The sequence below is a fragment of the Polychytrium aggregatum genome (genome assembly GCF_025602895.1).
Source record: "Polychytrium aggregatum strain JEL109 chromosome Unknown BJ171scaffold_129, whole genome shotgun sequence".
Lineage (NCBI taxonomy): Eukaryota > Fungi > Chytridiomycota > Chytridiomycetes > Polychytriales > Polychytrium > Polychytrium aggregatum.
This window is the reverse complement of record NW_026516331.1, coordinates 35,586-49,486: the sequence shown is the minus strand read 5'-3', so window position 1 is coordinate 49,486 and position 13,901 is coordinate 35,586. Positions and strand designations below refer to the sequence as shown.

At 56.2% G+C, this 13,901-nt stretch overlaps 2 protein-coding genes across 2 annotated transcripts; one reads left to right on the top strand and one right to left on the bottom strand.

Moving 5' to 3' along the window:
- Positions 1 to 807: 807 nt before the first annotated feature.
- Positions 808 to 3,081, top strand: BJ171DRAFT_613622 (uncharacterized protein; the record flags this gene model as incomplete). Its single annotated transcript, XM_053115300.1, has 3 exons — positions 808 to 1,183; positions 1,293 to 1,415; positions 1,598 to 3,081. 3 exons carry the CDS (start codon positions 808 to 810, stop codon positions 2,896 to 2,898), a joined length of 1,800 nt encoding a protein of 599 aa, XP_052961764.1. The 3' UTR covers positions 2,899 to 3,081.
- Positions 3,082 to 3,584: 503 nt separating this feature from the next.
- Positions 3,585 to 5,573, bottom strand: BJ171DRAFT_540302 (jmjC domain-containing protein 7). The gene is made up of 6 exons (XM_053112933.1): positions 5,232 to 5,573; positions 5,030 to 5,132; positions 4,687 to 4,919; positions 4,466 to 4,583; positions 4,321 to 4,352; positions 3,585 to 4,147 (listed from the first exon to the last, which is right to left on the bottom strand). Exons 1-6 carry the CDS (start codon positions 5,392 to 5,394, stop codon positions 3,723 to 3,725), a joined length of 1,074 nt encoding a protein of 357 aa, XP_052961763.1. The 5' UTR covers positions 5,395 to 5,573; the 3' UTR covers positions 3,585 to 3,722.
- Between the last annotated feature and the right edge of the window lie 8,328 nt (positions 5,574 to 13,901).

The window sequence follows — 13,901 nt, the reverse complement described above, 5'->3', positions numbered from 1 at the left end:
AATCTCAATTGCTCTGCAGTTCGACCATGGCTCTGTGTTTGTGCGATTCGGTTCGTTCCGGCCGTGTGCGGCAGACGGCTCGGCCATCAGGCTGCTGGGCTGTTGAGTTGGGCTGGACTGGACTGGACTGTTGGTCTGGGCTGGACTGGGCTGGACTGTTGAGTTGGGCTATTGAGTTGGACTGTTGAGTTGGGCTGTTGAGCTGCGACAAGCAGTCCGCGCTTTGGTCTGCTCGATCCCAGCATCTGCCCCGATCTGTCTGGATCTGCCCCGATCTGCCTCGATCTGCCTCGATCTGGATCTGTCGGGCCCTCCCCCATTCACTTCCCCCCTCAACTCGCTGCCTTCTTCTGCTCTTGTCTCCCTTCCACCACCAGTTTCCCCCGCCCATCCGCCGATGCGTGCTTTCTCGGCAGCCAACCCGCGCTGCAGTCACCCATCCACATTCGTCCCACCGCGTCCTTTCCCCGCCGCTCGAGCGAGTCTTCGCCAATCTCGCCTCATGTGCCTTCCATGCTCTGACACCATCTGCATCAACCCTCGTCGTTGCGCAATCCGACAAGGCGCGCGGATGCCGTGCCGGGGAGTTCCTGCTGTCCCGTGCCTGTTTTCCCGGGGTTCAGGCTTCCTGTCCTTGTGTGCGCGTGGATCCCTCCTATTTTTTTTTTCTTGCTCCAATGACTCAGCGGCCGCACGCCCCTGCCACTGCTCTTGTTTGCATGTTGGCTGGTGGGCCTCCCCCAAATATATGGCCGCGATGTCGACCATCCTCCGCGCTTCGACAGCCTCCCCCCTCTCACCTCCGAAATGGACAGTCACCCGGAAGACGCTGCCGAGCAGGCAGCAGCACATCCGTCTCAGACAGGGAACCTCATCGATTCATCTCAAGATATCATCGAAACCGTCCAGGCTGATGGGACCATCGTCCAGCAGGTTCACCACCATCACACCGTGAATCGCTATGTTAATCGCTATGTCATCTTCAATCGCTACATCTGTCGGAGTCGATGGTATGCGTCGGTCCGCCGCAAGCCCAAATCTAAGAGTGTCGATGAGCACCTCCAGTCCTTTCCGAGTGCATCTAAACGCCAGAGCCGCCTTGCGTCCACCAAGACAATCTCGGACAGTCGGGCCACATCGTTCAGTCGGGCCACATCGTTCAGCCGGAACCCCACCCTGCAAGGTGTGTTGTTTGATGCATCTCTTTGTTGGCACTTCGCTCACATTATGCGTCATCAAACACTCGTTGTTCGACGTCTGTATCGACTGAATCCTCGTATGATGCTGCATAGATGCCCCGGCTACTCTTTCGGATCGCCCGTACATCTTTCAGACGCCCAACGTCAGCAGCACCGCAATCGGAATCGTGGATGATCCCGACCGGTTTGAAAAGCAAGACCTTGTTGTCCGTCTCGGTAAGATCCCGTGTCCACCGTCCTCCCCCGGCCTTTGGTCATGGTGTGAGATTGCGGCGACAGCTTGGTTGGCAGAGCTCTATATACCTGCTTCATCAACGCCGTGGCTATCAATGTTTGGCAAGGTCCGTTCACCGCACATAACAGTCGACTCTAATGCCCCACTGCACCCGCATATATAGGCAAGGCCCTCTATCGATACGGCGCAACCAGCTTCCGAACCGAACTCCATCTCCGCTATATATCCAGGCTTCTTCACCTCCCCGCCGACTACGCGGCATTGCCGAGTCTTATCATGGTTTCGTTCGGCCTGCCCCACGTCACAACGCTGTCCACAGAGACTTTTCTGAACTTTGCGCCCCAAGGATACGACATGGGCAAGCTTTCCGCGGTCACCCGACTCAGCGAATCCATGTGCACCAAGATCCAGGAGTGCTATGCTGGCCCTGAGCCGTCGTCAGTCAAGCCCATCCTTGTCGAAACCATCCAGGAGCTCGACCACATCATGTCCTCTCGTGGGATGTGGGATCGTGACTGGATCCAAGCGTTCACATTCGCCCTTGCCGGCGGAGCTGTCGTCGTACTGGCCTTCAAGGGTACTTGGATCGACTCGATGGTCAGCTTCTTCTTTGGCTGGGTCGTGGGATGCATCTGCGTCTACGGCCCCAGACTGTTTCCGAACTACACCTACCTGAGCGACCTTGTGGCCGCTTGTCTGGTCACTTTACTCATCCGCGTGGTGCAGACCCTCATTCCCAACGTATGCTTCAATTTCGTGCCGATATTCCTGTCATCGATGATCGTGCAGCTCCCAGGGCTTCCATTCACCATTGGTGTCCTGGAACTTGCATCTCAGAGTCTGGTCTCCGGAACCGTGCGGCTCGTCTATTCGCTGCTCACGGCCTTGCTGATGGCCGCCGGTGTCGTCATGGGATCGGCTATTCCTGGCCTGGCCGACTTTTTCGACACCACGGGGCACACCAACAATGCCCACCAAAGCTGTGTCATGCCCACCACTCCCACGAGTCTGTGGTGGGTGCTGCTGATGCTCCCGATCGGAATACTCTCAATCAATGTCACCTTCAAGGCCGCCATGCGCGACTGGCCAGTGATGTTTGCCATTTCGTCGTGCGGCATGGGTACCTACCTGCTCTGCACCACGCTTGGTCAGCTGCAGAATGCACCTTCCACCGCCATCGCTGCGTTTGTCATCGGGGTCCTCGGCAATCTCTACAGTCGATTCGGCGGTGGTCTGGCCACTGTCCCGATCATTACAGCAATCCTCATTCTCGTGCCGGGCTCGGTCGGCGTCCGTGGGTCCCTCCAAATTATGCTGGCGACCGACATTGGCAGCGCCTCTGCTGTCCTCAACATGTTCCTGGTTTCTGTGTGGTTGACGATCGGGCTTTGCTTCTCGACCGTCCTCGTATACCCTTCGACAAAACGCTTTGTCGATCGCCGAGATCTGTTCCGGGGCTTTTAAGATCGGCCCAGAGTTTGCAAACTGTAGGCCACTTGACATGCCCATCATCCCCGATTCTCAGCCTGATTTGTTGTCTGCCGGCCTTATCGTATGGCCAGTGCCTCATTGTATCTACTCCACATTGCTGCGATTGCATTCAGCTTGAACTGGCTGCAGAAGGACAAGCCATCCACAGCATGCTCTACCTCATTCCCCACTTTGGCATGTTACCTTCTATGTTTGAACTGCCACCTATGGAATCTCTCGATACTTACCATAATAAGTGTGAATCGCCTTCCAATATATTGGAATGAATCTCGGAATGAGCGCTGGCCAGACATGACTACTGCGAATGCTCTCCAGGTCTATGTTGCTGGCTGTCAACGTTGAAAGATCAAATGACACAGCCTGGCTCGTTTCCCAACCTTGCTACTACAGTCAATCCAGAAAGAAACGGGACAGTCACTCCCTGGCATCAGCGACACAAGTCCGTTGATCCGTAGGCTCCAGTGAGCAAGCCATGTGATTGTTCCCGTCCTTACACCCGGTCGGTCTCCTGTGGCGACAATCGACTGGTATTGATGTGTCGATGTGGGAGTGTGATTCATCCACTCGATGGGTGAGTGTGGTTCATCCACTCGATGCATGCCACTTCGCAGCCATGGAATCGGTGATATCGAGACTCAAGTGGTGCGCAGAAACACAGCGAGAATGGGCCATGAATCTGTGCCCGATAACGGTGATATCCCCAAGCCGTGATCCCACTAGTGGGGGACCACACATTTCTGTCTTTGTATTGGCTCTATGAAGATTCAGGGAGTATTTGAGAAGCTGTCCTGGAGCACTCAGTCGATAGGGTCTTCCTCTGGCTCGGTCTCTGCCAGTTGTTCCTGGAGCTCAGTCAGATCTCCACGTGCAATCAGGCCGATCTGCTTTGAGAATCCGTAATAAACGTACGGCCGACCAAAGTCCATATCATACCACCAATTCACAGCTATGGTCGCCGCAAAGCCGTCAAGTCGCTCGAGCCCCTGCTGCACATGGTGGTACCACAGCGAAGGAAGATACAGCATTTGTCCAGGGAGAAGCGTCACTTGGATAGGCTGAGAGTGCTTGATGTAGTCGCCGTGAACGGCGGGATCGGGGTGGAGAGGATCAAGGGCGATCCACGGAGTTGTTGAAGGAGGCTCGGTGGGAACAATCGCCCATTTTGTTGTTCGGGTGGGCGAATCGTCTGAAGGATGGTAGCTGGCAGTGGTATATCGCTTCTCTGTGGAGACAAGAATATATCGACAGGGTCAAAACGCAATGCTATGGAGCCGTGGTGTTCTTCTGCTCGCAGGCCTCAGTGGGGACAGGCCGATGATGTAGACAGGCGCTTTGCAAGTGGCCTGCCAACGAGGCCCGCAGGGTCCAAGGACAATGGCAGGAAGATGGACGAACCCGGCAAGCAAAATCCCTCCGTTGGTGGAATTCTGTCGACAATGTGAGTGTCAAAAGGATAAGCGGGTCATATCCAAACTGCCAGCAGGCTCAAGGACCCACACATGCGGCTCAAGGACCCACGAATGCTGCTCAAAATGCATACAAAGTGAAGGTCTTGCTCCCTGTGATAACCATGTACAGATTCTCGTAATGGTCTTTGTGAAGAGACGTCACCGAGCGATCCGATCCAAGCCAAAAGTTGACGGCATCTGGCTGTTTTCCTGTATGCGATCCGACGGAGGACGACAATCAGATGACGGCGTAGTTGATGCCACTATGTGCGGATATCTTTGAGCGAAAGGCGAGATCAAACACCGGACCAACCTAGAGCTTCGGACGCGAATGCAATGTCCTTGGGCACATCATCAAGGAGGACTGAGAACTCGGTCGAGAAGTTGTTGTTCTGCGATTGGACGTAGTGAACAGGCTCGTTGTGATCATAGTTCTCGTCCGAGTCTGGAGCTTGGCTTTCTGGGAAGCGATCGAGGAGCTCCGGGAATGTCATTTGCTCTTCGTAGGGAAGGCAGAACTTGTCGTTGATAACACAATCAGCCAGGCTGACGCAAAGGATTGAAGGCACCGTCAGACGCTGATGCCGGTTTGGTGCAGGAGCAAGAGCCAGTCGGATCGAGGATGCAGATGAGGATCATAGAATGGGGTATTATACCCGTTTGGCGTCACAGATACGGTGATCTTTTGTTGCTGGAAAGTGGTTTCGAAATACTCTCGACGCCTCCATTTTTGAAGCGCTGGCCAGTCCTTGCCAACATCTGTGTGGTGTGAGTTCCAGAAGGAAGGATCGGAACAAAAGGAGGAGAAATCAGCAAAATACCGAGAGTGTTTGCAACATATAGCAGTGATGCACTCACTGCCAAAGACACATGGTTTGTTGGCCATGACGAGACGGAGAAATTCCAAAGGTGTCGGCGGTGAGTCTCGGTAGGAAATCTCGGAGCATCCTAGATCACGGCTCTCTTGGGCGAGAAGGGATAGACACTTCTGGAGGGAAGCTTGAACCGGATCGGATGCCATTGCAAATGCGGAAATGTCGGTGTGGAGACAAGAGCAGAAGAAGGCAGCGAGTTGAGGGGGGAAGTGAATGGGGGAGGGCCCGACAGATCCAGATCGAGGCAGATCGAGGCAGATCGGGGCAGATCCAGACAGATCGGGGCAGATGCTGGGATCGAGCAGACCAAAGCGCGGACTGCTTGTCGCAGCTCAACAGCCCAACTCAACAGTCCAACTCAATAGCCCAACTCAACAGTCCAGCCCAGTCCAGCCCAGACCAACAGTCCAGTCCAGTCCAGCCCAACTCAACAGCCCAGCAGCCTGATGGCCGAGCCGTCTGCCGCACACGGCCGGAACGAACCGAATCGCACAAACACAGAGCCATGGTCGAACTGCAGAGCAATTGAGATTGACAGCGATTCCTGGGGGGCAATGGACATGTTGGTCAAGTCCCCCTCTCCGACTGGGATACAGACCCTTTGCGGGTTCTTGAGTGCACTGATGCATATCGCACTCTAATCACGCGCTCTGCTTGACTTGTGCAGCCCAAACTGCGATCTTGGGGGTGCGACTGACTTGGGATGCGACGGGCGCCAAGTCCGTTGCACCGCAAATCACCAGCACACCAGCACACCAGCACAATTTGGCCATTCAGCTTCAGCTTCAGCTGTGTCGAAAGACACATGATTGTGTATTAGAGACAAATGCGATGATTGCTGGTGTGCGCCACGGTATGTACAAGAAAACGATGCCTGAGATCGGCTGGCCGGAGCATCAAGGAAAGCGAGAGAGGAACAAACGGCAAACGGCAAACGGCAAACGGCAAACGGCAAACGGCAAACGATCCATCTTGGAGGCAACTGCTGGGGCAGCGAGCCCCCCCCCTCAAGTCTCCAACAATTGTTGAGCATCCAGTGCCGGTCAGGCCAAGATCACATCGGGACAGGACCACGGAGCGAACTGAAATAGAAAGGATGCGCAGGGGCGTGTTCCAGCGCCATAATTGGCGCGGCGGTCGACCAGTGCCGTCGAAGAATGAAAGTGTGGCAATTTTGGTATCATCTTGGAATCTCGTCGATCTGCTTTGCTAGACTTTATCTTGTGTTTGTGTTTGTGCTGTCTTGCTTGCTCTCGATCCTTGTAATGGTGCTTTTGGACTGTCGCCGTATGGTTGTTTGTCCGCTGTGGTGTACTATTGTACTGTTCCGTCAATGCCATCCCTGACATGCGTGTGTCCATGCTACCGCCTGCAGCCATGTTTGACGCTTAAGAGCGTTCGCCACGGAGGCGACGAGCCAGCTGGATGTCCTTGGGCTGGATGGTGACACGCTTGGCATGGATAGCGGCAAGGTTGGTGTCCTCAAAGAGACCAACGAGGTAAGCCTCAGAGGCTTCCTGGAGGGCACCAATGGCGGACGACTGGAAGCGGAGATCGGTCTTGAAGTCCTGGGCGATTTCACGAACAAGACGCTGGAAGGGCAGCTTGCGGATCAGGAGCTCGGTGCTCTTCTGGTAGCGACGGATCTCACGGAGAGCGACGGTGCCGGGGCGGTAACGATGGGGCTTCTTGACACCACCAGTGGCAGGGGCGGACTTGCGGGCGGCCTTGGTGGCGAGCTGCTTGCGGGGAGCCTTGCCACCGGTGGACTTGCGGGCGGTTTGCTTGGTGCGGGCCATGGTTACGACTGGGCTACTTGACTGGTTGGGTAGCAAATTATAATGGAGGCGTCGAGCTCGGGCTGGTTGGGGCGGCAAGGACACAGGGCAGCGAGGTTGGTTTTATCCCGCCAGGAAGCGGGCGGGCCCTGGCATTTATACTGCCGCGCGGTGTGACCTGTGTGACTCTGCTGAGGCCGCCCGGTTTCGCCGCTGAGTGGCCAGGCACGCCAGCGGCCGCGCGGGAGAGGGCCTTGCTGGCGCGGAGAGCCAGGATGCCAAGCCACGCCAGATGATTGGTGGGGCGCCAGCCTATCATCATCGGGCGTGGCCGGTGAACCGAGTATAAATACCTCGCGGCAGCCGCCGCCCAAGTCGCCACAGCACCCCAGCATCCCAGCGATCAGGACCGTACACTCCGTTCGACCCGAAGCGCTGACCCATCTGCTTGATCAACGAAGCAGATCGCTTGCACAAGAAATCTCCACGCCACTTGAACGTCTTTAACCCATCGAAAACATGACCGGCCGCGGCAAGGGTGGAAAGGGTCTTGGTAAGGGAGGTGCCAAGCGCCACCGCAAGATCCTTCGCGACAACATCCAGGGCATCACCAAGCCCGCCATTCGCCGCCTGGCTCGCAGAGGCGGTGTCAAGCGTATCTCTGGCCTGATCTACGAAGAGACCCGCAGCGTCCTCAAGTCCTTCCTCGAGAACGTTATCCGCGACGCTGTTACCTACACCGAGCACGCCAAGCGCAAGACCGTCACGTCGCTCGATGTCGTCTATGCCCTCAAGCGCCAGGGTCGCACCCTCTACGGCTTTGGCGGCTAAGCTGTTTGCCATGTGTATGTGGCGGCAGATCCTGGCGAAACAGGCCCTCCGGATGCTGCGATATTGCCTGATACAGCAGTCGGTCGATCCTTCTGCAAGGCCGTCAAAAGTTTTGGTGCCTTTACTTTGGTCTGGCACTTTTCTCTGTTTCTTTTCCTCCTGGTTCCATTTGGCACCGCTCTCCTTGTATTTGTGGTCATCTTCTCGCTTCCGCTCCATTGTCACTTGAACCTTACCTCCATATCCCTCGTTCCCTGGCAGCTTGGTGTATCGCCTCGCCTCACCCTGCCTTGCCTTGTCTTCCTTTGCCACGCCTCACCCCCGGCTTCACTTGATTTTTTTTTACCGCATGTCTTGCTTCACCCCCGCTGTCCCCCCCCCTCGGTCTTCTCCAGATACACCGTTTCCCCCCTCCCACTTTGGCTTCATCCTCCTCTGCCTCAACGACACTCGCTACTGCTTGCTTGTCTCGAACTGCGATCTGGCATTGGTCTTCCCTCCCTGGCTCGTCCCCGACGGATTGGTCAAGGCATTGCATCCGAGTCACTGGCACTGGCACTGGCACTGTCACTGTCGCTGGCATCGGCAATACCACCGAACGATGCTGGTCTAGATCGTTGCTTGCCATGATGGTTTGGTGTTGTATGAACACCTGTCCCCACGAGGAATCAACCTGATGGCAGTGTACGAGCACCATAGTCTTGACGCGGCTGACAAACCCCCTCTGCAAAGACAGCACGAGCATATGAGCACAGACATCGAGACGTGATCGATGAGCAGATGCAACGTGTGTATTGCGCTGAGTGGTGATGCTCCAAGCGGTGAATGGAGCGGCAGATATTGATCCTGTAAATACATAAGCATCATCGTAAGCCAACCATGCGCATGTGTGCAAGTCCAAGTGTGTCGGTTCTTGTTGGATACTGCTGGTTGGTCGTTGGTCGTTGGTCGTTGGTCGTTGGTCGTTGGTCGTTGGTCGTTGGTCGTTGGTCGTTGGTCGTTGGTCGTTGGTCGTTGGTCGTTGGTCGTTGGTCTTTGGTCGTTGGTCGTTATCGACACCGCTCTCTGCTCTCCATCCCAGAGAATGATGTCTCATGGGTGTGCTGGTATCCAACAACCTCCAAGGTGGTTCGCTCGCTTCTGCATTTGCACCGTTGGCCATACTCATGCTCATGCCCATGCCGCATCTTTGCCATACTCGTGCCGCACCAGCTCCCCTCCTGTCCTCTCGCCCCCCCCCTCTCGCTGGATCGATCTGATCGATCTGATCATTGCGAGTTTATTTCGTCTGTCGATTTCTCTGTCGCTTCGTCTGTCGCTTCGTCTGTTGGATCAACGGGTGGTTCGCCTTCCACATCTCTTGCCTGAATTACATCTCTCGGGGTGGAATCTGGCTTCTGTTGCCCCTCAATTCTTTCAGTCGCGCTCGTATTGTTCGGGTCAAGGCTGTCTTCCTCACGCGGATCCTTTGCTGACGGCCAATCGGTATCGTCCAGCCCGATCGTGCTCTTGTCGTAAAAAAGGACTGGATTTCGACCCTTCGCTGGCAGCGACTTTGTTGTTTTGCATCTGCCGCATGTCGTAACGATTCGAAGTGGCTCCTCTTTGGGCGTCAGCGAATAATGTGTGTCAGTTATTCGGACCAGTGTCATTGCCTCACATGTTATCGTCGAGCTTTCTCGCTCATGCCTTCCTTGTTGGTATGGCAATGTGCTGACAATGCTCAGCTGCATCCTTTCCGATGCTTACTCTTCAACTCGATATCGGATGTCAAAGTCGGAATCAATGGCGCATGGCACTGCTTGCAGATCTGTCGCTTCACGCTCGGATCGCTGTGGATCGACATGGTTAGGAGGTAGCTCTCTACTGCATTCATATGCACTGCATCCCTCCGAACACCTACAGACGGACAACGAGTTTACGACAGATGCGCTTCATTGCGTGGTTGTAGTATGATGCCAGCGGCACCCCGGCCGCTATCGCGCCGTCCTTCTGGTCCGCTTGGTGTCTGCGAGATCCCAGATAGCATGCCGCCTGGTGCAGAAAGTTCATCCGCTGGAAGGCATCTCTGTTCTCGACATGGATCTGTCTGCCGCCGTCGCCTCCCCGGGCCTTGCCCCGCTTGTCAGATCTGCCCATCGCTGTCGTGTCGCCGGCTGACGCTTCCTTCGATCGCAACGAGCCGCATCTGCCCTGATCGAGGCCAAGGCCGCCGCCCACCCAACAGCCTCTGTGGCGCTCGGCTGGCTGCTTGGTTCGAGCCGCCGGGCTGACGCAAGCCCGCGTCGATCCCGCAGCCGCCACCCTGTCCTTCCCCTGCCGTTTCGTCGGCCTCTGTCCTGTCCCTCAAGGCCGCCTTTGCCCATCCAGCACCGCCGGTGAGAGACTTGCCCCCCACTCAAGCAATCAACACTTACTCAGATGCCGCCTGCCCCACCCCCGCGAAGCGTTGCAGCTCAGCCAGAGCCTCAGCTTAAGACTGCCTTGGAGCATCTGCCCTCACTCTTGGATGACTATGCCTCCCTGAACCCTTCCGAGGAGTCGATTGACGAGCTGTCCACCTCAGTCCACAATACTATCAACCTTATCAAGTCCTTCGAAATAACTCATAGCGACCTGCTTGAACAGTCTGATGTCGTTCTGCAGGACAAGGTTCCCAAGGCCCTCTCTGTTCTTTCCCATGACTTTGCTACCCGAGCGCAGACGGCCCTGACCCGTGAGCTCGAGAAGCTTGGCAATGTCTTGCTCGACGAACTCAATCCTGCGCTCGTAAGCAATGAAAGTACCGGCCCAGAGAACGTTCAGAGATGCCGAGACGAGTTCAAGGGCATCACAAACAAATACGAGCTCGGTTCTGAGCTCGAGGGCGCCATCCAGGAGTTTGTCCAAACCCGCCTTCTTGGGCTCTTGGGTGATATGTACGGTGCGATGCTCAGCTCAGTCAGCACCGTCGCCGAGGAGGCGCTCGTCTCCGTTGTTCGTAACACCGAGGCCCAGTTGCGGGAGCATATCGAAGCAAGCCGGACAAAGCAAGCTCCCAGCCCACAGCCGAAGCCCTCGGCTCCTGCGCCTGCTGCTCTTCAGCGACAGCCAACTGCCGGGCCACCTCCGTCGGTTCCTGTGCGGCCCAAGTCGCCCCAGAAACCAGCCGCTGCCGCCACATCTTCCGTCGACGACGAAACTGACTCTCAGCAAACTCGAACTCAAGACGGTGTGGAGCCAGCCAAGGTGCAGCCACCGGGCGATCCCAAGTCCAGCTTGCTTTCCGATCTTAACCGCATGCTGGCGGTCGGTCCTCGCCCTGCCCCTCCTCCCCGACGACATACCGAACGAGACCAGCCTGCGATCCTCCCCGATGAAACAGAACAAGTTCAGGATCCGGCTGGAAATCCATCCCAGGAACCTATCCAGGTGGGTTCGACCTCCATCGTAGCGAGTGTCGACTGGCCTGTCCTCATGCTAGTAGTGACTGATTTTTTGATCCTCGGCTTCGTTTTCGGCTGCAGGATGCTGCCGAGCCTGTTTCCAGCGCCATTGTCCAGCCCGCTGATGTGACGCACGGACAGGACTCTGCCGGGCCCGACAAAGCTTCCCAGCTTGAAGTTAGCCCTTCACCTGCCGCTCAGCTGTCTCCGGCTCCAACGGCAGTCTCCGTCTCCCTGCCTTCTCCTTCACCGCAACCAACCTCTCAACCAGCCGCACAGCCGGCTGCCTCTTCAGTGGCCCCTGTTGGTGCTACTCTGCCCAAGCCTGTCGTGGCTGAGCATGCTGTGGATAAAGATAAGGAGAAAAAGGGATTTGCCAAGTTCCTGACCTCTTTCAACAAAGACAGACCAAAGAAGCCGACTAAAAAGCCCAGCGCAGCAAGCACGTCCTCCGAGGTTGGTACAGATAGCTCTGGCTTGCACCTCGGATGGGTTGTCATCTCACACGAACATTCTCTCGCAGACTCCAAATGCCGCGGCCGATTATGGAGTCACAGCCCGCGAAGAACCTCTAGATGCGGCCTCTGACGATCACCATCCGAATCCTGCCCCTGCTGAGCCGGCAGGACCTGCAGTTGCGTCTCACGATGACAAGTCCATCGATTCTCCCATTCAAGCCGCTCCGCCAAGCCAAGCCTCCGCTCCGCCAGTGCCTCCTCCTCGCCGCAAGTCTGCAGGCGTATCCTCGGTCCTCTCGGATGACTTGCTTCGCAGCCACACGGGCGAGGCCAGCGGTCCTGCCGATTCGCATGAGCCGGATAGCAACGAGCAGTCGCACGATGGGGCACCCGAGTCTCATATCGACCAAGAGCATGATGCCAGTGCCGAGGAACATCCCGTCGACGAAGCTCCACAAGTCAAGAAAGTTCAGCCGACAGCCGCCTTAGCGGCGTTGGCAAATGCCATGAAGAGTGGGCCCCTTGGCGGAAAATCACACTTGGTTCATCGCGCTCATGTTGGACAAAGTGCCGAAGCTTCAGCTCCATCGGAAACTCAGGTTTACGAGGACTCGGGCAGTAGCGAGACCCCCGCACCGGTGCCCCGCCCAAACAGACCCCTCCCTCCCTCCCGTCCTCAAAGCGTTCACTCGGTCAACTCGACTAACATCGCCGATCACCCCCCACCGATCGAACCCTCGCCTGCCGCACGACTCTCGCGGAGCTACGACCATGGCTTGGATACTGATTCGGCTGCGGCGCCGCCTCCCGTCTTGCCCCGAGCAAGTCGTCCAAGCTTGACAGAAAGGCCAAAAACCATCGCTCAAGAAACAGCACTGCCGCCGAGACCAGTGCCTCCCCGACGGCCTCATACCGTATTCAACGCCGAGGCGGAAACGGCTCCTGAAAGCCCAGCATCTCCTTTGCGCCCGTCAGAGGCACCAGAGTCGCCCTTGGCCCATGATGAATCCGTAGCCACTAAGGACGAGACGAGCGAGGCGATCCAAACAGAGGACCATAACGAGGCATCTGGTGAGGTGGACTCGGGCGTCGAACCCACCCCTGAGCCTGCTCCACTGCCAGCCAGGCCCAAGAAAATCTTCGGTGCACATGGTTCGAACAGCGCCATCTCCTCTTTGGCGGCCGCCCTTAAGGCCGCTCCTCCTCGCCCGCCGAAGCCAGTCTTTGCCTCGGCTCCCTCCCCTGTTGAAGGAGAGTCGAAAGTTGATGTCGAATTGGCCAAGGTGAGGCCTTTGCACTCGAGCATAATTCATGTTGCTGGTGACATAGAATGCTGACACTTTGCATCGAATCGCCCAGCCTCGAGTTCCACAGCCTATCGAAGTCGACACAGCACAGAGCCATGATGAGCCTGCAGAACATGTGAGATGACGAGTGTTGAGCTACATGATGGACCTTCACCCGCGGTTGGTCACAATGGCTGGTGTTCTAACCTATCGTTGACAATTGACGAACCCATCAGGAGGAAATCAAGTACCGACCTCCCAAAGTAGTGGTACGTATATCTGCGGTGCAAGCACTGTCGCCATATCTGTATGTAACTAATACCGATCGTTTCGGCATAATGTAGGAGCAACTGTACACCCCAACGGGTCCTCCTTTGGTAGGCTCCCTCGGATACGCATCGGCAGGTTGAACACCACCTAAACGTAGTCGTTCCATCATTATCCCAGGTGATCAAGAAGAAGGAAAACAGCTCGAGCGGCGATGACAAAGCTATTGAGAAGGTGAGGATGATGCGTTTCGGTGTTGATCTCGGCTATCAATGACGATCGTAATCCCCGCAACTGGAATGCTAACACAGATCTACTTCATGCAGCATGCCATCGATTGGCTCAACCACCATCTCTCCAGCCAAAGCGTGCACATTGATGATCTGTATAGCTCGCTTGGTGATGGCCTCAACTTGATTCATGCTCTCCAGGTAAAGCTAGCGCATTCGCGAGAGCTGTGCACCGCCATCGCAACTAACTGGGCTCGGCATCCACACAGGCTGCCACTGGCGAGAGCGTTGGTCGATACAACAAGATGGTCCGCATTCCCACTCAAAAGATTGACAACATCGCGGTTGCCCTCAAATTCCTGGGCGATCGCCATGTTC

Excerpts from the sequence above, each read along its gene's own strand:
- BJ171DRAFT_540302 (XM_053112933.1), bottom strand. The coding sequence starts at position 5,394 with ATGGCATCCGATCCGGTTCAAGCTTCCCTCCAGAAGTGTCTATCCCTT. Across the intron at positions 4,920-5,029 it reads GTATCTGTGACGCCAAACGG|CCTGGCTGATTGTGTTATCA; the intron begins GTATAATACCCC and ends CCTTTGCGTCAG. Across the intron at positions 4,584-4,686 it reads ATTCGCGTCCGAAGCTCTAG|GAAAACAGCCAGATGCCGTC; the intron begins GTTGGTCCGGTG and ends GATCGCATACAG.